At 44.1% G+C, this 22,989-nt stretch overlaps 1 protein-coding gene across 1 annotated transcript in view; it reads right to left on the bottom strand.

The window, feature by feature from the left end:
• The window catches only part of mib2 (MIB E3 ubiquitin protein ligase 2), a 43,479-nt gene extending 22,687 nt beyond the window's left edge, over window positions 1–20,792 (bottom strand). Inside the window, 4 exon segments of the mRNA XM_071541778.1 lie at window positions 428–534; window positions 10,086–10,257; window positions 12,005–12,400; window positions 20,762–20,792. Coding sequence (XP_071397879.1) covers window positions 428–534; window positions 10,086–10,257; window positions 12,005–12,400; window positions 20,762–20,792 — 706 coding nt within the window.
• Window positions 20,793–22,989: the final 2,197 nt, after the last annotated feature.

Here is a 22,989-nt window from a genome sequence, read left to right as displayed (position 1 = left end):
TGATAGCCAATGAAACCCAAGTCAAAACAGTAAATAACCCCCAAAGACCGCCATTCTCTCCTTCCTCAACAGTTGCAACATATACGTCTCTGTATATTCCACTACACAGGGAACAACAAAGAAAATAAATGTTACTGAACAAAGTCTCTTTGAAAACACACACACACACATCTGTGGAACAGACTCAAGTGAGTCACTGGCAATATAAGTGCATGCAGACACACCAATTAACACGACGACGTTTCACGGGTTAATGAGACGTGAGGTTGGAGTGTTATTATGGGTCGTGAATGGCGGAACACTTTGAAGAGGCACAGCTCCGCGCTGGAGAAGGTAGGGGGGCCTGCTGAGTTGGCAGCGCCAGGTTAGTGGTATGAACAGTCACCGGGGACGTCGGTTCACTCTGCCCTCCCCCTCCCCGACTCACCGTCTTGGTTGCTCCAGTCCCAGTCGGGTCCACGAACCACTTTAACCCCCTGGAAGATTCCTTTGAGGATGATCCGCGGGAGGTTCTGCCTCGGTGCCAAGCTCACTCTGTGACGGGAAAAACATGGTATAAAAGCTGAACAGCTGAACAAATAGCACTATGGACCATCCTATATCAAGACAATGTTGAGACTCACTATTAAGATAACACTAAGACTAACTGTGTTATATTAACTTTGCAATAGGCTCTCTTAGGGCTGGGTGATAATTCAATATCGTTTATCGTCTTTCAGTGGAATCATATCGTGATGATATGAAGATATTTTAATATCGTGACACACATTTCTGCTGTCTAAATTGATGATGACAAGCACATTTTACTTAAAAACTCTGATAAAATGAGGTATGGTAGGAATATTATTTGAATATTTCTGTTTTGTGATAAACATTCATTTGATTATTTAATGTGATTTTGCATACATGAACCATATCGTGATATATATTGATATCGAGAAAAATCCTTATGATTATCATGATATTGATTTCAACCATATTGCCCAGCCCTAATATGTAATCAGTGATTGAAAACCAGCCGGTGCAGATTCTTCTCTGGAAAAGCACAAGAAAACAAACTAAAACCTGAGGATACACTGACTCAGTAAACAAACAGCCTGGCCTACATTACCCACTAAGTGGCACACAGGAAAACACGCCACACTTAACAGCTTTGGCTCTGAGACATGTAAAGCCATACACAGGCCCCAAAGGTTGGAGCAAACACAGGAATAAAGTGTAAAACACAGCCTGGCAGAAGACTCGGGAACCAATAGAGCTCGAGGAGCCGAGAGGAGTCTCTTCAAAGGCAAGGGAGATGGCCTACATGTGATTGTGTACTCGTCTAAATTAGGACGAGGTCTTTCTTCTGACAGGATTTCAGAGCCGTGAGCGGCTTGGAATAACTCGAAACAGAAAACACATGGAGGAAACCGCCTGTGCTTGGCCACCGATATCAATCTGCTGTCAACGCTCTAACCTCAAACACACCGACACCCCTACAGCCCAGACTCCAACGACAGGGTCAGACAGTCACAATCCTCAGAAGCGGACGTACCTTATGGTAAAGATTTGGTCAGATCTCGGTGCAAAGGAGCTGCCTATTCCCATGCTTTCTCCACGAAGTCAAACTCTAGCTTCCATTTTGACCGAACGGCTTTTCTTTTTTTTGTGTGTGTGGCTAGACTTCAAAATCGTCTCAAATCCAGAGCGATCAGAAGAAAAAGAGCCCGGTGTGAGCGGTCTTCCTCGGGGAGCCTCAGAGAGGCTTTGCTGCTCCCACACGTCTCTCTAGCTCCGGGGCTTTGCCTAGCTGTCCATAAACGCTCGACGCCGGCCCTGGCTATCATCCCCTGTCATCGGGCGGATTTTTTCACGTTCCTGGGTTCCTACTGCGGGAACCGGCGGCACCCGTGCATCTTAGTGACTTAGTGCCGACTAACGGTAAATCTCAGTGTGGGACTGTCTGAGCTGGGCAAGGACTGTGTCGAGGTCAGGTGTGCGTGTCTAAAAACAGGGCTTTGGGTCTAATCCCTAGACAGCAGAGCAATCAGAAAGCAGGCCGTCAGAGGGCAAAGCTAAGAGCGTGTGTGTGTTTGTGTGTGTGTGTGTATATCCCTGCCTGCAAGGAATGCGTGACCGCAGGCACACAACATACAGTATGTCCTCATCTGCCTGTGCCTGGTCTTGTGAGGATAAGGGTATAAACAATAGGCCTAGAAACATATATACATGTACATACAGTCGCGACATGTCATATCAAATTTCAGTGTCGCTTCAATGCATTAGACACACAGTCATTACACATTTAAGAGCTTTTTGGGGAATTCAGGAAACAAGATGATGGGGCTGTGATAAGGCTGACGAACACAATGGTGTCTAGAGCAACAGGCTTCCTGAACCGGAGGATTGGGGATTGTGGTCGAGAACGTAGCGAAACCGTGCCAATTTCACAATAACACCGGGCAGATTCAATACAAAGGTCGAAGTAGTAACTGAAAGAACAATACCAAAGCCACAACCCGACATTATCGCATGAGTAAGAAGGATGTCGGGGTGGGGTTTCTCGGATATCGCGGAAGGAGAAGCCTCGGTTCGCGGCGCGTTGTTGTTCGGGTCCGGCTACTTTGAGCGTGCGAGAGAGAAAACAGTTCTTTCGAGGGATCAAGGAGTTCCTAATCCTGCCCGACCAAATGTCACCTCTACTCCCAGACCAGATCGGGGTCAGAGAATCAGACGTATCGACATAACACCAGGGTTGACAGTCACCCAAGGGTCAACAGCTCCTACACTTCTAAACCAAGCAAGACTGCTCAGAAGGCCATGATGGGACAAATAGAACCACTATTTGTTACATACACTTATCCATATCCATACATCTAGTGATAGTTGTTGTATTCTTTCCAATGTTCAGTGCTCAACACCTCAGATCATAATTAATCTGGAAAGTAAAGCACAGTTTTTGAGGTAAGCACGTTAAAATACTCAATAATTAAGATGTGTTATTTTGAAATTTTGGAATTACTGTGTCAGAATGCATGAAAAGACACCAAAAATAAATCTCCATCTAGGTGGCTACTTAATGTGTTTGTGGTAAACACTATGAAAATGCAAATCTAGCCAGGACCCGAGTCTATCTTTTAAAACACACATCACTACACTTCTCAATCAACTTCCCTTTAGTCCCTCAAACCCCCTTTTCACACACATCTAAGAGGATGTGAGGTGTGTGAGCGGAGTGCAAATGAGGAAGAGAGAGGGGACTAGCGAGTCTCCAGAGGTTATGCCCTGGATATCACAGGAAAGAAATGACCGGAGAAATTCCAGTTAGCCCTGCGGAATCTAATTTGAGTGGAAATTCCAGGCAATGTTGCCTAGAAGAGAGAGAGAGAGAAAGCAGGGAGGAGGAGTCGAGGAAGTCAGGTGGAGCCATGCAGGATTAGACGTCGGGTCGACCTGATAGGCTCCCTGGGAACTGCTTGTGTGTGTTTATGTGTTTGTGTGCGTCGGGGAGCCGATTAACCAACTGCACACCGGCCCTCTCTCCCGTAAACATATGGCACACACATATGCTGCGCTGAGTGTTGTCAGCATGCACACACACACACACACCTACACACACATCTCAGCGTACTACATGAGGCATGGCAGACTTAACTAAAAGCAAATCACTATAAGCCATTCAGGAACTAGGCCTGTGCCAATATGAAAACTTTATAGTACGATTATCTTGGCCAAAATTATCTCGATATATATGATATTATCGTGATAATTATTAATATGATGAAAACCTTAAAACCAGTACTGTAATACAGTAGTTCTCAACGTGGCGTCCGGGGACCACCAGGGGTCCTTGAGAGGGTCCCAGGGGGTCCCCAGCCAATTGATGAAGTGTTAAACTTCAACCATTATTTGATTTACAAGAAGTTAACACAATTAGAGAATGTAAAAGAATGACTGTTTTGATCATAGTTTCTCTGTTATCTCTCTACCTAAAATACAGATAGTCATGGAATTCTGGACAAAATCATATCGAACAATAAAAATATTCTCAGATTTGGGTCCGACAGACAAAATCTCATCAAATGGGGGTCCGTGGCCCTAATGTGGACTAAATTAGGGGTCCTTGATATGAAAAAGGTTGAGAATCACTGCTGTAATATACTCTAATTTACTGTAATAAATACAATACATTTGACTTATTTAAACACATTTTAATGTATGACGATAGAACATATGTAAAATATTTGACTTTTTTCTGCAATTCACAACTAAAAAATGCTGGTGTAGCTTCTAAAAACTGTGAGAAAAGTTTTAAACGACACATAAAAATCCAAATAACACCATCTAAAATAAGTCAAATGCAGACCTGTGGATGCTGACTGCTAACTCAGCATATTAATACCGGTTATTGTCCCATCACTATTCAGAACACTGAACACAGTATAAAATAGCCATCTCCTGCAGCACTCTCATAAGACAGTGGTTCTCAACGTGGGGTTCGGGGACCACCAGGGGTCCTTGAGGGGAGTCCAGGGGGTCCCCCAGCAAATTGATGAATTGTTAAATTTCACCATTATTTAATTTACAAGAAGTTAACACAACTAGAGAATGTAGAAGAATGACTGTTTTGATCATAGTTTCACTGTTATCTCTCTACCTACAATACAGACAGTCATGGAATTCTGGACAAAATCATGTCTAGCAATAAAAATATTCTCAGATTTGGGTCCGAGAGACAAAATCTCATCAAATGGGGGTCCTAATGTGGCTCTAATGTGGACTAAATTATGGTCCTTGATATGAAAAAGGTTGAGAATGTCTGTCATGAGACGACGATTACACTGCAACAGTAATTCAATCAAAGCTGCCTCGTGAACGCTCGCGGTGACAGAAAATGCTCTTCATCCGGTGTTGAGGAAAAACGGATTATACGACACCCAGTGAGTCACTTCCAGGCACAACTGGGATGTACTATGCAGACTTGCGGATGGAGATGAGATTAATACGTATATAGCACATGTTTTCCCATCTCAATTTGTTCCACGTGCCACGACCAATTACCTAATACACCAAAATGCTAACATGCTAATCCGCGCAGGTGAGAATGCTAGCGTGCTAATCCAGTTAAATCTGTGTTAATGACAATGGAACACCCCCCTGGACTGTATATCCGGCTCTACTCGCAGACCCTCTGACCCCGTGTTTGTGATGCCGCTGCTCCAGTATGAGCTCCTTGTTTACGGCGTTGACAACTTCCCATTTCCCCCTGAGGACACTAATAAAGTTTCTTCCCATCTATCTCTGCAAATTTAACTCTGTTACCATTAAAACCCTCACACACACACATGTCTGGCTCTCGTGAAATGAACCCCCCACTGGCCACGCCAAGCACGCTAAATTTCTCTTCGCTCTTCGCTCCATGACTGCCAGTTCATAAATCGGTCTTATGAAATGCTTTTCAATGCAATACGGGTGACTGGGGGTCGGGAGATAGAAGAGCACTGTGTCTTTGGCAGCGTGCATAATAAGCATAAAGCTGCCGAGAGAAGACGTGACTTCCATGTGATGTTTTCCCCGTTCCCCGTCCATTCTGGCTCAGATTATGGTTCGATATCTTTGATGACTGCATGTTATGAATGGATAACACATTTTTAGATATTAAACTTAGTACCGTATCGAAGGTAAAATTCTGGTTTCGTGACAACACTAGTTTCCGGACGATAAAGGCCAATACATCCAAGAGTGTGAACCGTCTTTCCCGGTACATTCTCGCATTCCCCACCATCATGCGTCCTCTCCAGCCAAGGCCAGAAATGTCTGAAGGCTCCATTCACGTTACTGCCGGCTGACTGACTTTCAGCTGAGTCACGGTCTCTTATGCCACTTATAGACGCCGATATCCCATTCCTGCTTAAAGGATAAGGCTGGTGTTTTTTAATGCATTGGTTACCATCAACAAATCCTATGAAAAGAACAAAACCAGCAATGATTTTGTTTTGCCAATAAGTCTCGTCCATGTAGCCGATGCCCGATGAAGCCATGTCCCAGCAGCCATAGAACTCCATTGTATTAAACAACGACTGGCCGACTTTTTTCTCAAGCAACTTAATAAGCCGGCTGTAAACACGTTTGCTACCTCAGGAAAGTAGTTCCGTAGCACCGAAAATAGTCCCCGGCGTAATGAAGAATTTGTTCCCATTTGAATTTGATTTGGTAATAACTACAACAGCCTGACTTTTCATGGTAACAGTTAGCGATTTTTAAAATGTAAACTATGTCTTTGTGAGCTGTATTTCAAGGTTTTTAGCTTACAATTGGAGCCAATGACTTCCGGGTTGACGGCTAAAAACGGTACGTGGGAAGTCAGAAAGTAACGGGAGTAGAGCAAACGCATTGTTGATTTTGTTATTTTCATAGGATTTGTTGACGGTAAGCAATGCATTAAAAAACACCGGCCTTATCCTTTAAGATGTCTCCGTAAAAATAAATCTCCCCGAGACTCATAATGAAGTTGCGTTATCGGCGTGACGCGGATCCATTCAGAAGAAACTTCAAATCCTTTCCATCCTTTCTAAACGTAAATCAGATTAGTGAAAGTAATTATCGGAGGGTAATATTCACCCCTTCACCACAGAATTGTATCAGCACTTTGAAAATATCACCACCGATTGTCATATTTAATAAAAAAAAAATGAAAGAATGAAAGGATTCAAGTGGCAAAGTGGCTATCTAAGCAATTCAAAGTGTGCTTACCGAAAAAAGAAAATAGAAAATGCACTGTGTAGCTGCAATATGAGCCACGTTTCCCTTCTCATCTTACTGTGACCCCTTCCAATGTCACAGCCAAATAATTTCACCTGTAAAACGATTCCCAAGGTATAATGCAGCCAAATGGCAGCAAAGGAACCATCCTAAAAGATAATCCGATCATTGGACGATCGTGCATGCGTTGTGGCCTTTTTAACCGTTTTTTATTTGGCTATTTTACATTTAGATTAAGAGCCGAGCCTTTAAAAAAGCATTTCTGGTTGCGGTGCACGTCGCATAATAACAGACTGCTTAACATTACGCTTTCAAATGCAGCGAATGATATAAAATTGCCTCAGAGTGAAAAAACACACCAGCGGGGGGAATCTCCGTTGAGTCTATTTTAGTTTTCACAAGTGTAGCTTTCGTCTCATTAAAGTACCGCGGTGGTGCGGGATTGTAAACAACCTCTAAATAACTTGACAGATTAGAGGATTGGCTGTTAAGAGCGGTGCTGTTGGACACATTTATCAACAAGGGAAGGTTCCACAATATCTGCTCTAACCAAGGTCAAGGATCAAACATCTTTAGTTTTCAGTCCATCAAGAACTTTCTTAATTTCCAGCATCCTACACTTAATTGAAATTCTACTGTATATTATTGGTAGTTATTAATACGCCTATTAACATGAGCAGCTTCCACCCCCCCCCCCCCAATTCAATAAGATGACAAATGAGCCTGACGGTGAGAATGCAGTGGTGTTTGCAGAGGGGGGAGTGATTTATCCTCAGGTCATAGAAAGGTGTTTGTTCCACCAGGAGCTACCGGCTTTAATGAAGGACATTGCTGAGCCAAACAACATTCAGGCCCCCGATGAGAAATCAATACCGGCAGGAGAGAAACTGAGGTGGGAGACGAGGCGCGACGAGAGGGTCCAACCTCTGTCAGAGTGCTGAATGATCACTGCGCTTGTTTGGGCCTCTGTGGGACGGGGTCCGCTTTTCACTTTATACACATGGGTTGCTCATATTTACTGGGGGAAATGTGCTCACAAAACGTTACATAGTAGAGACTGACAGAAAGTGGTAGAAAGGGGGAATACATGGCGTGTATCTGCTGAGCAAAAGAGTAAGATCGTCCCATTTGACTCAACTAAGTTTTCAGTGCTATTCTTTCAATATGACTTTCAATTCAGTGTCCTTTTCAGCCTGGACTGTATTTTCCATAATCTTACATTGTACCGATCGTTTCTGACCAAAATCTTGTTAATTGCGTCACTAGAGCTACTTCCATCTTTTTTGCCTTCAATACAGTCCTATAGGGCCAATGGACACTCCAAAAACCAACCCCCAAACCATGACTTCTTCAACATATTGACTCACTCTGTCATGAGACACGTCAGCATCTACACTTTGTTGCGAAATGACACTAAATAAAGCCCAGCGGATGACGAAAAGCATCAGTCATGACCAAGAAAAAGATTCGCAACACTCATTAGGAAGCGCGCGCAGGAACGGACCGAAGTGAGTCGGACCTGGACTGGATCTAAAGTCTAGAAGAATCCTGCGTTCTTGTTAAGTGTGTCACACATATCACCCCCCCCCCCTCCCCCTCCCCCCCTATTAAAATGGGAACAGGCCAGCCAGCTGACATTCAGACAGTGCCTGAGGCGGTTGGGAGCTTTACTGTGAACTGATGCAGAAGAGCGGATTCTGAAGGGAGGAGTCACTCCAGTAAATCTGGACACATTCGACACTTGGAATCAGCTCACTGGCCGTTTATCCATAGCAGGGCAGCAGTCGCTTATTAGTGTCCGTACAAAACTTCCAAATATTTCTGCTTCTTCTTGTTATTCTCCAACCTCAACTTTGTCATATAACTACTTCTTCATATTTTAAGCATTCTTTGGGAAAAGATTCTTCGGTATGCATACACACTGTATGTAACCCTGTGCAACCAATAGTGATTTAACAAATATGCAAACATAATGATTCAATGTTCTATACTTGGTGACAATCCACCTGTAAGAAGTTGGATAACTTCATACACTTGACCAGATGATTGATATTCTGTGGTGTTGGAATTTTTCTCTCTCTAATAACAGACACTATATTTCTATTGTATATATAAAATTCACATTAATGCAAGAATTTCTGAATTCTTTGTCGTGATTAGTTTGCATGGACTGCTGTGATACAGTAATGTATAGCGAGATATATAACTAAATCTATTAATGATTGTAAGACAACACATACTCTAGCATTATATAATAAAGTATAATGTTCTGTAAGCAGTGCCTCTATGTAATGTTATAAGCTATCATGTTACTGTATTCTCCACTGAAGAGATGAAGGCAGTTAATCAACTAGGGAGCAAGAGAGTTGAGATCGCATTCAAATATACTGATAAATAATCAATATCATGAGTAATGGTCATGCTTATGTTTGGTTATGTTTATGCTTGTTTGACAAACAAGGAATGTTCATTTAAGTATAGCTAGTTATTCAGCAGTAAATTGGCTCTAGTAAGCATCCAGATTAAGTCCCAAAATGATTTATATTACACTTTATGTATTGATTGGCTGTCTTGTACTCATAAGTTATCAATGCATAGTTTTGCAGTTAGTCCCCAAATGTATACAGTATTTTTTAACTTAATTACATATGAATATTCATATTGAAGTCAGTGGCTATTTACTAGTGCACTACCTACTCCTACATGCTATCAGTCCCATTGTAATTTTGTACTTTACTATGCCTCTATACAACTTTTTGACACTACTTACACGGAAATTATGGTCCTTTATTTAAAACAAAAAGAGTGGTCAATTGAACCTTTTTCAAAATCCATATTTGAAAATGAATTCCAATGTCATATCCTCAGGAATATCAGCCATACTTGGAGTACAAAATTCTAGTGTATTTGGACAAAAACATGATGAGTTGCTTCTGTCCTGATGCATGCATTTCTAACTTATGAAAACTAATTTCTTTCTTTGTTTCTCTTTCTTGATCTTTCTGTCTTCATTACTCAAGCCAGTGCTCTCACAACTTGATTTTTTCCTCAAATCACACTTGATGCTTTGTATGTCGTTCTGATACTCCCTTGACTTTCCTATAGCATTCTTAAAATACAGAACAATTTAGGGCTAAAGTAAATTGTTTTTGTGGGAAACTTGCAAAAGAAACCAGACAAATTAAAGGATGCAACACTAAAAAGGTTATACTTCCTATGAATGGAGTGGATTCAGACAGAGCGAGCTAGTCAAATACAGACATTCAAATGAACGGCACCACAGTATAACTTATTGAAATGAGGATCAGACAGGCGGGGGGAAGCGGGGGTGTGGTACTCACGGCTGGGAGTGTGCCGTCTCGTAACGCTCGAACGCGTGGCCCAAGTCGTGCTTGTTGTTCATGTAACACTGGGTGCACAGGTCATAGTCGAAGCACACCTTGCACTTCCAGCGCATTCCCATGATGCCGTGCTTCTTGCAGCTGTCGCAGATGATGTTGGAGTGACGCACCCCTGGGGGGGGAAAGGAGAGGCGGTTGGATGGTCAAAGACAAAGCCCAGAGGGGAAAATGACTGGGGTCATAAATTCAACAAGCTGAACACTTTGGGCTTTTCATATTTCAGCTGGGATACTGTGCCTGCTCACAAACTACTGGAACACTAATATGACTATAAACAGCTTATCAAAGGCTTAGCATGGAGAATAAAAGAATAACATACACAAGCTAACAGGGCTTGAAATTAGTACTAGTACTACATGCTGGATACTTTTGACTATGGAGAGCCATTGTGGCAGGTAAGTACCCCGTGTTTAATCACTCTTTTCTTTTCTAAAATCTAGTTCCATTGCTAAGAAATTAAATTTACTAGCAAAGCTTTCATACTCTGCACATTAAGATGCATAATATTCAACTACGATATATACCGTTATCTCCAATATGTAAGTCACTGAAGCATATCGCAGCTTACGTCATGTCCTTACCCGATGTTACTCAACAACACAGCAGCTAATATCATCAGATGTGGAGGAATTGAGGCGCACACAACCGGTGACAAAAATACCCCCCCACCCCCCTCTTAAACCTCAGCTCTCCATCTCCTCCTCTGTCCTTCTATTCTTTTCGCTCCATTAACTGAAGGGCCAGAGCATCCGAGGCAGAAAAATGTCGCTTTTAATGGGGCAAAATGCAAATGAAGCCCGCATGAGTGTGTTTGAGTCCAAAACAGAGCGGGATTGGCTGACGGCTGAGAGATTGGACTTTACTGTACCCCCACGTGTTAAAAAATGGGCTCAGGGAAGGCAATGACAAACAAGCAAGCACAAATATGCAAGATAAACACGTGGAAACAGATTTCCGACTAAAAGCGTGTGACCTTCATCACAGCTGATAGAGTACAGAAAATGAAATGACCTTTGATTTTTTTTTTTTTTTCCTTGAAAAGAAAAACAAGTTGGGCAAAAAAAGGAAAAAAAGGAAATAGCTGGTCTTGAGTAGGGTTTGACTGACATAGGTATTTGAAGTGAAACTGCTTAAAGCTGATATTTTGTGCTGATATTCAGTATCTATGATCATTTTAATGTCATGTCTAATTCTCTGCTGAAACAGCATTTTGACTATGGGATACTAGGGCTGGGCGATAATTCAATATTATTGTTTATCGTCTTTCAGTGGAATCATATCGTGATGATATGAAGATATTTTGATATCGTGACACACATTTCTGCTGTCTAAATTGATGATGACAAGCAAATGTTACTTAAAAACTCTCATAAAATGAGGTATGGTAGGAATATTATTTGAAAATTTCAGTTTTGTTTGACACCACACCTAACATTACCATTCAGTTCAAATGAGATGAACATTAATTTGATTATTTACGTGATTTTTCATACATGAACCATATCATGATATATTGAGAAAAATCCTTATGATTATCATGACATTGATTTCAACCATATCGCCCAGCCCTATGGGATACTAAATCTTTCTATTGAGACCCAGGATGACAATAGTACTACTTGTGGAATCTGATTAAAATGTCACAAGACACAGTTCAGGTTAAGGTCTTCCCATAGACAACCACTGTTAACACTGATCAATTCTATGATAAATATGAAATCGGGACGGGATGGGACGCTATGCAATACACTAAGCATTTTTCTGCCTCACGATACACTGTCACATTTTTGTATCGTGATATATAGAATTTGGATACATCGTCCCGTCCCTAATGTCTCCCTAAAGTCTGGAGCGCTCACCGATCTGCGCGTTGTCGTAGAGCAGCAGGTCGTAGGCTCCCTGGTAGCCCGTGCGGTAGTTGGTGCGCGTGCCGCTGTCCCACTGCACCACCACCGTCTTGTCCGGCGTGGTGGTGCTGCCCTGCCGCCCGATCTCCACCACCGTGCCCACGTGGCCCTCGCCGTCGTCCTGGTTCCCCCACTTCCAGTCGAGGCCGCGCACCACGCGCATGCCCACCTCCATGCCGCCTCCGCCGGGGCCCGGCCCGGGGCCCGCTGAGCGCGACGGCCGGGGCCTGGCGGCGCCGGCGCTGCCGCTGCGCCTCCGGGGCCTCTGGGGAGCGGGGCCGGCCCGGCCCGACGACAGGGAGGGCAGCGACGGCACCAGGGGCGTGTCCGGGAACAGGTCAGGGGTGACTGGAGGGGGGGAGAGGAGAGAAGAGTAAAGGTTTAATGGAATCTGTGGGGGGGGGGGGGGGGGTCGGTCGTTGCAGCGGCAAAATCAAGGAAATAAGAGAATATAAATAAGAATAGATAACAGTAGGGTATTAAAATCACAATGAAATTAAAATGACTTTTTTCACCTTCCAACCAATAATACCATCTAGACCAGTGATTCTCAACCTTTTTCATATAAAGGACCCCCAATTTAGGGCCACGGACCCCCCATTTGATGAGATGTTGTCTCTCGAACCCAAATTTGAGAATATTTGTATTGTTAGATATGATTTTGTCCAGAATTCCATGACTATCTGTATTGTAGGTAGAGAGATAACAGAGAATCTATGATCAAAACAGTCATTCTTCTACATTCTCTAATTGTGTTAACTTCTTGTAAATGAAATAATGCTGAAGTTTAACAATTCATGAATTTGCTGGGGACCCCCCTGCAACCCCCTCAAGGACCCCTTGTGGTCCCCGGACCCCACGTTGAGAACCACTGATCTAGAGTGATGATGCAATGGGCTTCACTGCCTTTATCTCTCCATGTGTGTCCAGCCTGCCCACTTTGGAACAGTCCCTCCCTGCATTACGTCCCGCCCAAACATCCTCTTTCAACTCAATATTCCTCAAATTACAGAAGCGAGAAGTCATCAAAATTCTGCTCCTCATGACTTCAAACATGACGCAACAGGCAATTCCAACGTGTCAAGAGCATATTAAAGTAGAAATGTATGAAAAGTATGAAAAAAAACTGCATTATGAGGGTGTGAACAAGAGCGGTAGGACAAGCTGACAAAGCAAACTGAATGAAAATATGCATGCTATGGAAATACACCAAAAAAAAAAAATATGTTCAGTATGAAATAAAACTAGAAAAATAAGATTTATGACAAAGAGCATATGCTAATATGAATTTACAGCATATGTACAGGATGTGCTGACTAGGCATCACGTTCACAACAGACAGAACTGGAGATAACGAAGGCAGACAGATGAATATCTTATACCTCGGTAGCATCTGATATTCGAAAAATGCCGTCCGACCGCTCTTTCGGTACGCGGCTCCTCGCTGTGGAGGTTTGCCGAGTTCATCTCAAGAGCTTTGGAGAATTTCGCGGCCCCCGGTTCCTCTGCTTCGAAACGAACGAAAAAAAAAAAGCTGTTTGGTCGGAGGCTGCCCGGGGACGCACGGAGCAGCAAGCGCCCCGTGTCTCGTTAGCTTCGGGGCGGCCGGGTCCTGCTCCTCCAGCTGCCGGGATCATGGGTCGGAGGCCTCGCTGTGTGTGTGTCGCGGCACACTTCTGGAGGGGAGCAGCTGGACCCCCCCCCCCCGCTACGCCCCGCTGCGCTAATCAAGCCCTGACCTGAGACACACACACACACACACACTTATATCCTTGTACTTATATCCTCATGAGCACAATCCATTGACTTCATTCATTCCCTAAACCTAATGCTGATTCTAACCCTAAAACCAAGTGTTAACCCAAGATGGGTGAACTGTGACTTCCAGTCGATGAGCATCTTAAGGCAACTACCAATATGAATTTTCTAGAGCTGCAACGATTAACTGATTAATCGATTAGTTGTCAACTATTAAATTAATCACCAACTATTTTGATAATCAATTAATCGGTCAAAAAAAAAAAGTCAAAATTCTCTGATTCCAGCTTCTTAAATGTGAATATTTTCTGGTTTCTTTCCTCCTCTATGACAGTAAACTGAATATCTTTGGGTTGTGGACAAAACAAGACATTTGAGGACGTCATCTTGGGCTTTGGGAAACACTGATCCACATTTTTCACCATTTTCTGACATTTTATAGACCAAACAACTAATCGATTAATCGAGAAAATAATTGACAGATTAATCAACAGGGAAAATAATCGTTAGTTGCAGCCCTAGAATTTTCAGAAAAGCATTCATGTTTCTTTCCTTCCTATTCTAATACAATTAAAATTTGAGACCATTTACCATGATACGCATACTATGAATTTAGGTCATAAAGATTTATGTCAGCCTGAAAAGCGTCCACTGTCTTCCTGCAAATAGAAAGGAGGGGGTAAACTGAGTTCAGGTGGGTTCATCCTAGGGCTGGGCAATATATCGATATTATATCGATATCGTGATATGAGACTAGATATCGTCTTAGATTTTGGATATGGTAATATCGTGATATGGCATAAGTGTCTTTTCCTGGTTTTAAAGGCTGCATTACAGTAAAGTGATGTCATTTTCTGAACTTACCAGACTGTTCTAGCTGTTCTGTTATTTGCCTTTACCCACTTAGTCATTATATCCACATTACTGATGATTATTTATCAAAAATCTCATTGTGTAAATATTTTCTGAAAATATCCCTACAATCTTGTCACAATATCGATATCGAGGTATTTGGTTAAAAATATTGTGATATTTAATTTTGTCCATATCGCCCAGCCCTACTTACAGCTGAACATTTAGCCCACTTCGTAGAAAATACCAAGATATATATCATGTATCGCCATTCAGCCTCAAAATACCGAGATATGATTTTTGGTCCATATCGCCCAGCCCTAGTTCATCCCTGCCTAAACCTAATCCTAATTCCAATCTTAACTCTAAACCCAAGTCCTAACCCTAAACTAGACCCAAGAAGAAGAGGAAATGTCATCGCTTTGAAGGTCTAAAACTCAAACTGGTTCTCACAAGGATAGAAGTACAAGAAACACACAAACACACACACACACACACACACACACACACACACTCCACTGGTGACTCCGGCATTTCCAATCCATGCTGCCTGCTGGCCGCTAGAAAACAAGAACAAACATAGGAAGCGGCGCCGGCGCGGAGGCCTGAGTCAGCGAAATAGACAGGAACCCTCTTTCGCGGGGGCCGCGTGACCCGTCGGGGCGGCCGGGCCGATCAGACCGCGGGGGGGAAACGGCGTCCGTCAATCACCGCCACGCCATCTGAAATATTCTTCCGAGTGGAACGGCATCCCATCTCCCAATCTCCAAATCTCCAGTCTTTACGGTCAGTGAGCACATTTAAAACACAGCGGGCTTGATTAGACTGGTTTTGTTACTGCAGTGGTGTTTTAGAGAGGCAAAAACCTGCAGCCTCGGAAAACCGGAGGACAGTATATCAAGTCTGTCTCGAAACCGCAGCCTTTACATAACATCACTCGTCTAAGTCCCGTTAAAACAAACTAAAGCTTTGTCCTTTAAGCAGGCCGCGCCACCTAGGAGGCCTCGCACTTCCACCAAAAAAAAAAAAACGCTCATCCACCGACTCCACCGGTGCCAACTTAAAGCTGAACGGTGGAGCTCGGATCTTCTTCCCAATTTGGTTTTGAATACATGGGCTGATATTCCGCCGCGTGGGTTTAGCGGCGAAATAAATCCGTCTCTCGATCTCCCGATAACGGGCCGGACAGGCAATATAGCCGAGATGACACCGGCACGCTTATCAAGATTACAATGCTTAAGCGCGAAAACATATGGGATGTAAGGGGGGGGGGGGGGGGGCTGCTCATACTCCCCATTTTTTCCGGGGCCAAAATGACAGCTTAGCCTCTTTATGCGCTGGATTAAATAGCCAGGTCATCTGACATTTTCCGCATGCGAAAAAAAAAAACAGAAGAGTTCCCACAGCTCCCCCGGCGCTCCGCATGTGTGTGTGTGTGTGTGTGTGAAGCCGAATATTGGGAAATGCCAAATTAACGCCAAATACTGGTCCGGTATGTTCGATAAAAGCTTCCCCCCCCAACTGATACACCGATATTCTGAACCCCTGCTCCCATTACTCCAGTTACCCCGTCTACCCCTTTGAAAAAGTGGACCGTTAGGCTGTGTAATGTGCAGATCTTTCTTCACCTGAGCAGATGCACACAAACACACAGGCCTATGACACAAATAACAACCGGGACTGCTGTGACCTCCATAAATAACAGCCAATCCGGCCAAAAAAAAAAAAAAAAAAAAAACCCTGGAGAGGCTCCCAGCTCCCATTTGTCAATATTAAACGCCGGGTTCCTCGGAGATCCAGTCAACTCGCCAGTGTCATGATGTCTCTATGAGAGAGAGATACGCGTGGAGAGAGAGAAGGGTGGGCGATGGACAGAGAGACCGAGGCCCGGGGAGACCGCCATCTCAGCGTCTAACAGAAGGTTTTTTTAGAAAAAGAGGAAACGTGGGGTTTATTTCTCACCCACAAGTAAACCGTATACCGGGGGGGGGGGTTTCGGGAAGTATTTCACCATCGTACCGCTTTCCTTTTGCAATGTGGCTCCGAAAAAAACCCACACAAAACACAGTTGGGCCGGGTCCCCCCCCAAAAAAAAAAAAAACACCCCGCCTGACGCTTCCACTGCATTTCTGGGACTTTAGCACACCCAGAACAGCAACATGCAGCCTGCTCGGGAACATTCTTTGCATGCATTTTTTTCTCCCCAGACGTGGAAAGAAGAAGAAGAAACTATCCTAACCACCCACATTTAAAAACTGTCCTACTACTACCCACACATACCACCACCCAATCCATCCACCCCCACACTTGTGCGTTCCACAGGGATTTTTTTTTTTTTTTTTTTTTTTTTTTTACAGCCCGAGCACACTGGTATCTTATCAGTATTAAATAGGGCTACGACTGGTTGTGCCAAGTAGAGTCGCAGCATGGAGGATTCGGGGGGAGGGAGGGAGGAGGGGGGGGGTGGACTCGAGCTACACAACAGGCTCTTATCCCAGATTTACAGGGACAACATTCCTCACTGTGAGCATTATCTAGGGCCTTCTGCTCATACGAGGCCATGTAAAAAAAAACACTTACATCGACCACAGGGTGAATAGTCAGTTAAAAGCTTCACTAGGTGACATTTTTTATGCAAAAAAAATACAGGTTTTATCAGCCGAAAATCCTAAAGTGGGGCTGCAACAGAGAGGAGCGTCCCGTCCCGCTTTATTGTGACACTGCAGATTCATCACAGGCAGGAAATCTTCTCCAAACAGTTAAGTGACAAAAGAGTGAAATCCAAAGTGAAATCCAAAAGTGTCTGGAGAGCAAACATTCCATCTAGAGAAAGCTGGACTCTATGGCTGAACCTCTTCACCACCTCCACCCACCACACACTAAGGAGAAGACATTTGGTGTACTCATGTCAGCTGACATGACTTCTAGGTCTTGAAATCCTGCAAATTCAAACTGTCCAAACTGTTCAAACGGACAAACACTATGGCCTTTTGTTTGCTCTGTTACCCACTTCACTATGAAAATAAAGCATAACCACACTGTTAGACAACAAAGCATCCATACAATACGAGATAGGCATCATGTCTCATGGTTACTTTTGTGCTTACTTTCATGTTTCATGTTTCAGGTTTCATGTTCATTTCCATCCATTTCCTGACATAATGACAGAGCTACAAAGTGCTTTACAGGATAAATAAACAAATGTACGCAATGAAATTGTGAAGAATAAAGAAAAAAATAAAATCCAAAAGGGTAAACACACCGAATAATTACAACAAAAATAAAAACAAAATACAGACTAGGCACTCATAAGGGGGTTAAAATCCAAAACCCTGCCTTAAATGATCAATAACATTTTAAAATCAATCCTCAATTGCACTGGTAGGCGATGAGGTGGAGCCAACATGGGGGTAATATGCTGTCTCGTCTCTTTTTAGCTCCTGTCACGAACTCGGCTGCAGCATTTTGGATGAACTATAATCTGGATATAATCTTCTGGTTAATACAGCAGTACCGGGAATTATAATAGCAGTGTCCAAAGTTCAGTTGCTTCACATGCCAAGGGCTAACAAAGTCAAAAGAAACTATTTTGAATGATTTTAATGGCCAAAATAGGCTAATTCATGCTATTTAGTGTATAGAATTTAGAAGAGAGACAGGAGAGACAAGTACAGATTTACAACTTGCTCATTCACTTTTACAGTGGATCAAGCTTGTAATTCATCATGAAGTGACTCGACACATGGGAACAACATTAAGATTCAGCTAACATGAGGTTAGTTAACCATCCAGGCAGCAGAGAAACAGAAGTTTAGATGCTACTGCTTTGTGTAGAGCAGCATAACAGGCAGCCAATCAGGAGCCTGTTTGATACACAGCCATTGTTTTGCTTTGCTTTGATTGGCTGACAGTCAGAGAGAGAGTACAATGGTCAGCAGGACAAAGTTTGTCAGGTGACCCTTATTGATTTATCTGCCAAAGACAAAGTTTACCACCACTGGCCCTTGGCGGGTGGTAACTGCAGAACCTGAATACTAACTAAGTGTAATCTGGATATACTCCGCTGGGTTAGACAGCCGTACGAACGTCAAGATGTGACCAAATAAAAGCATGGATTAGGCTACAGTTTCCAGGTAATTAAAAGACAAATCTAATTTTGGAAAGTTTCCTGAGAAGTATCGGCTTACAAGGGCTCTATTTCCTGAGACCCGATAGGCGGCTGCCTGTTTAAGCAGCATGGGTTCTGTCGCTCCAGAGGTTGGCTGCCCAGGGCCCCGGGCGGGGCGGTGGGGTAGGGTTGGGGGGGGTGGGGGGGTGGGGGGGCGGGGAGGTGAAGACAGCCCTGGCCGGGGCCACCTGTGTTGTTGAAATGTCGCTGCCAATCTGCGTCTGAGGGCTAAGACAGCCAGGATAAGCAGCTCTCTGCCTCCAACAACAGATGGGCTGGCTTCCGTCATACACACTGCTGAGGGCCAATCTGGGAGGCCAACGTCAACCTCCTTCACACACACAACCAGACAGGCGCATGGCCACTACACACACACACACACACACACACACAGAAACAACCATACATACGCACACACACACCCGCATACAAACATGGATAGTATCCTTTCATGAAAATATCTAAGCAACACTATGTAATCAGGGGAGGATGATTATGCCACTGAAAAAACTGGAAACTCTTTTTTTTTTTTTTCTTAAAAAAGGTGCTACATGTAGCATTTTTGAACATACATATATCATTGTCAAATAAATTGACACCTTGGTATATTTACCATAAACAAATGTCAAGACGATTGGTAGCCTCTATCTCACCCCAGTGGTATTGTTATTGATAGTGTCCCTCAAAATTAAGACTTTTGTGATGTAGAGCAATCTCCCTTTGCGCTGTAAAACGATTCAGCAGATTCACCTCCACATCTAACCCAGTGGCACACCATGTAAAATGCAGTGTAGAGGCCGGTAGAGGCTGACAACCTCCTCTCTGCGATGCTCTCATTTGTTTACAGTAACTACACAAATGTCTCAGAATTAATGTAGTAATGATATTTCGGTGCTAAAATGCTACACCTAGCACTTTTAACCTAACCCTTCAAGTCTAACTAACCAAGTGTTAAGTAAGGCTCAGGGGCCTAGACCAGTGACATGCAACTTATCAACAGACTGATGGAATCACTAAGCAGATATGGCATAGGCCTATATCTAATTCGTTACCCAACCGACACACAAAGGCAGGGGCAGTTCCAGCTCTGCACACTGATCAAAGGATCAATGAGCAATTCCACAACGGAAAATATGGAGTCATTAGTATTATTATTGGCAGACAGTGCAGTGGAATATGCGCTACTGTGTGAAGTAGCTAAGCCTAACTGGGCTGTATGCCCTATGACACGTGGTCTGACCAGCCAATATCCTCATCCTAATGTCAAATAACATGAGCCTGTTCGCCCGTGATGTGTTTTTTCACGTCACTGCCATTAGTCCTAAACGCTTCAGCGATGTACAGTCTACCCAGGTCTGTGACGTTCATCGGGTTTCACATCCCCCCCCCCCCCCCCCCAATATCAGATATGAGCCTGCTGGAACCGGTGTGTGTCAGAAACATCTGGCGGTCGAGGGATCTTTCGGGAAAATCAATATGAGTAAACAACGCGTTCGCAAAAGATTTCATCAGAGCGGGCGACGGGCCTGAAACACGTTACTTCCATATTAAACGAATTCTGTATTTCCATTTAAAAAAAAAAAAAAAAAAAAAAAAAAAAAAAAAAAAAACCTTTTCATGGGCAAAATCCCAAGGCGATAAAACGCGGAGAACAATTCCACAGGAAGTCCAACACGACAATATCGGCGATGTACAACGATGGGGACAAATGTGCAATATCCTTCCACAAACCACTGATACTACAAATATTTCTTATCATACTGCCATTCTCCAAAAGCATCCTTACGAAGCTTAATAGCAAAGGATCGTTCCCATCAGCACACTTTCTCCCTGGAGCCTTTTTCCCCAAAAACTCTCGCCACAGCAAACCCAGGTTCCCCTAAGAAGACTTCAAAGTTTGAATGACACCGACACTGAATGGTCATACTCACTCCCTATGATCTTCAGCCCACTTTTGAACATGTTTGGTCCGTTGGATTGGATTCCGATACCGCGAGCCTCTGCGCCGCTGTGATCCCTCGGCTGGGGTCGGCGGGACCATCTGAGATCCCGAGCCCTACGGAGCCCTCATCCTGCTAACGGGGGGTGGAGGGTGGGGGGGGGAGTGAACCCTTTCCGGCGCAGTCTCGGTATTTGCTCTGCTGTGAACTTTGCTCTTTGTTTTGGAATGAGCAGGGGGTTCTTTCCCCCCCCCCCCCCCCTCCCCTCTCCTCTAGTTTTTTTTTTTGGTCTAACAGATGTTGCTCAAGGGACTGGACGTACCTGACGCCTTACCTGAGACCGAAAAAAAAACAGATCTTACGAAAGCTCTGCGTTACGGGTAAATACATTTAAACTTTGATTCACGGTGGGGGGGGGGGGGGGGGGGGAGCTTTGATCATTTCGAGTGTTTGCTAAAGCTAGGGTCTCGAAAGAATGGGCCAGATTCACACGGGCCGGTCGAGAGGCAAACGTCACTTCAAATGTCAATATTGAGTCACATGTCGGTCCTTAACGCCAAGTTGAACTAACTTCACCCGGAACGAGCAAAACATTCAGTCTTATCTAGGCTATGGGTTCATCAAGATAATATCATTCAGTACTTCAATGATGACTGATCTAATATCTTGGTAGCACAATCATCCTGCCTAAATTAATCATACCCTTGCCTGTATGGTTAACAATTGGTAAACACTGATCCTCCCAGTACCACTGATCCTCTCACTACCACATAATATAGCATAGTACCTTATACTTAATCTTGTTTTAGCTGCTTCTACTAGCTCCAACACCTCTAACCTGGATAGTAAATAAGATGCGATTGGACCGCCTGCATCCGAGCATCCGAATCCACAACGAAAAAAACCCCAAACTACACCTGCGTGACTTTGATATATCCACGCTCTGGAGGATTATTGCGAGGCAGGTCAAAAGAAACATGTGCCTGCGTTTGATCGTCACCAGCCTGTTACACAACAACTGTAGCAGCAGGGCCAGCCGGATGCCTGCCTGCCTGCCTGCCTGCCTGTCTGCCTAGCCTGCCTGCCTGCCTAGCACGTCTGCTGGCTTTACTACAGTTTTCAATGACATGTGGCACGATTGTAGTAGCGTAGCCGTGGGTTGCACACACCGATTATGCCTCTGTTGTCCTTGCACATGCTAATTTTTTTTACCTCTCTGGGAAGTAAACATAGCAACCCTATTATAGTGTGAGGAAAAACAGAGGCAGCCATATTACATTTAAAACAGAAAAGATGCTGTATGGTTTGCAGACTCCTGAAGGCCGACCTGCTTTATTTACTTTAGTTTTATGAGCCAAAACTGATACTGGAGCATATGTGCTGCTATCTGAAACAAAACATGTGATCGCATAGCACCTTCACTGGTAAATAAACATATGACCTGTCCGAGCGTTGCCCAGACGTCTGCGATTCCACCCAATATTTATCCCTCTTGAAAACAGCCACGACTGTGACACTGCCTCGTTTCGTAAATACACCATGTCTCCGTTCGGCAGGTTTACCTGTTGGAATAGCGGCGTGCAGCAGGGTGAACGGAGAGACCGACTAAAAAAAAAAAAAAAAAAAAAAAAAAAAAAAACACGGAAAAAGGGAATCAGCCCCGAGACGGTGGAAGAAAACAAGCTACCTGGCGGTCCCACCAGCTTCCCGAGCGCAAGGGAAAAAAAAAAAAAAAAAAAAACACCTCCCGAGAGGGGGACTGAAGGACGGAGCCCCGATCTGATGCGCTCCCCTGAACGAACCAGCCGAGGAGAGGGAGGAGGAGGAGGAGGAAGAGGAGGGAGGAGGAGGAGGAGGAAGGCGGTCGGGACGGTATTCCAGAGGATGCGATGTACAGTGGCGGGATCAGAGCTGGAGGAGAGGGAGGAGAAAGCCCCGCTGCTGCTGCTGCTGGAGGATGCGGCCAGCATTTAGTCCTTTGTGCGCCGTGTCAGCAAGGATTACCACCGAGGAGGAGGAGGAGGAGGAGGAGAGGGATGAGAGGGAGGAGGAGGAGGAGGAGGAGGACGGCAGGGGAAAGCGGCTGCCCGACGAGCGCTGCATTCAGGTCGACGTTCCCTCTTCCTCTCTGTTAAAAAAAAATAAAATAAAAAATAGGGCTCCTCAAATGCTATTCTCCATCCAGCGGGGAGACGGCGGACGACTGTGACACGCGTGAG

This window comes from Centroberyx affinis, unplaced genomic scaffold, assembly GCF_046629955.1.
Source record: "Centroberyx affinis isolate AG114_WGS23_722 - 3 ecotype Tasmania unplaced genomic scaffold, CSIRO-AGI_Caff_v1 ptg003957l_1, whole genome shotgun sequence".
Lineage (NCBI taxonomy): Eukaryota > Metazoa > Chordata > Actinopteri > Beryciformes > Berycidae > Centroberyx > Centroberyx affinis.
The sequence above is the reverse complement of the archived record's forward strand: the minus strand, read 5'-3'. Positions and strand labels throughout refer to the sequence as shown.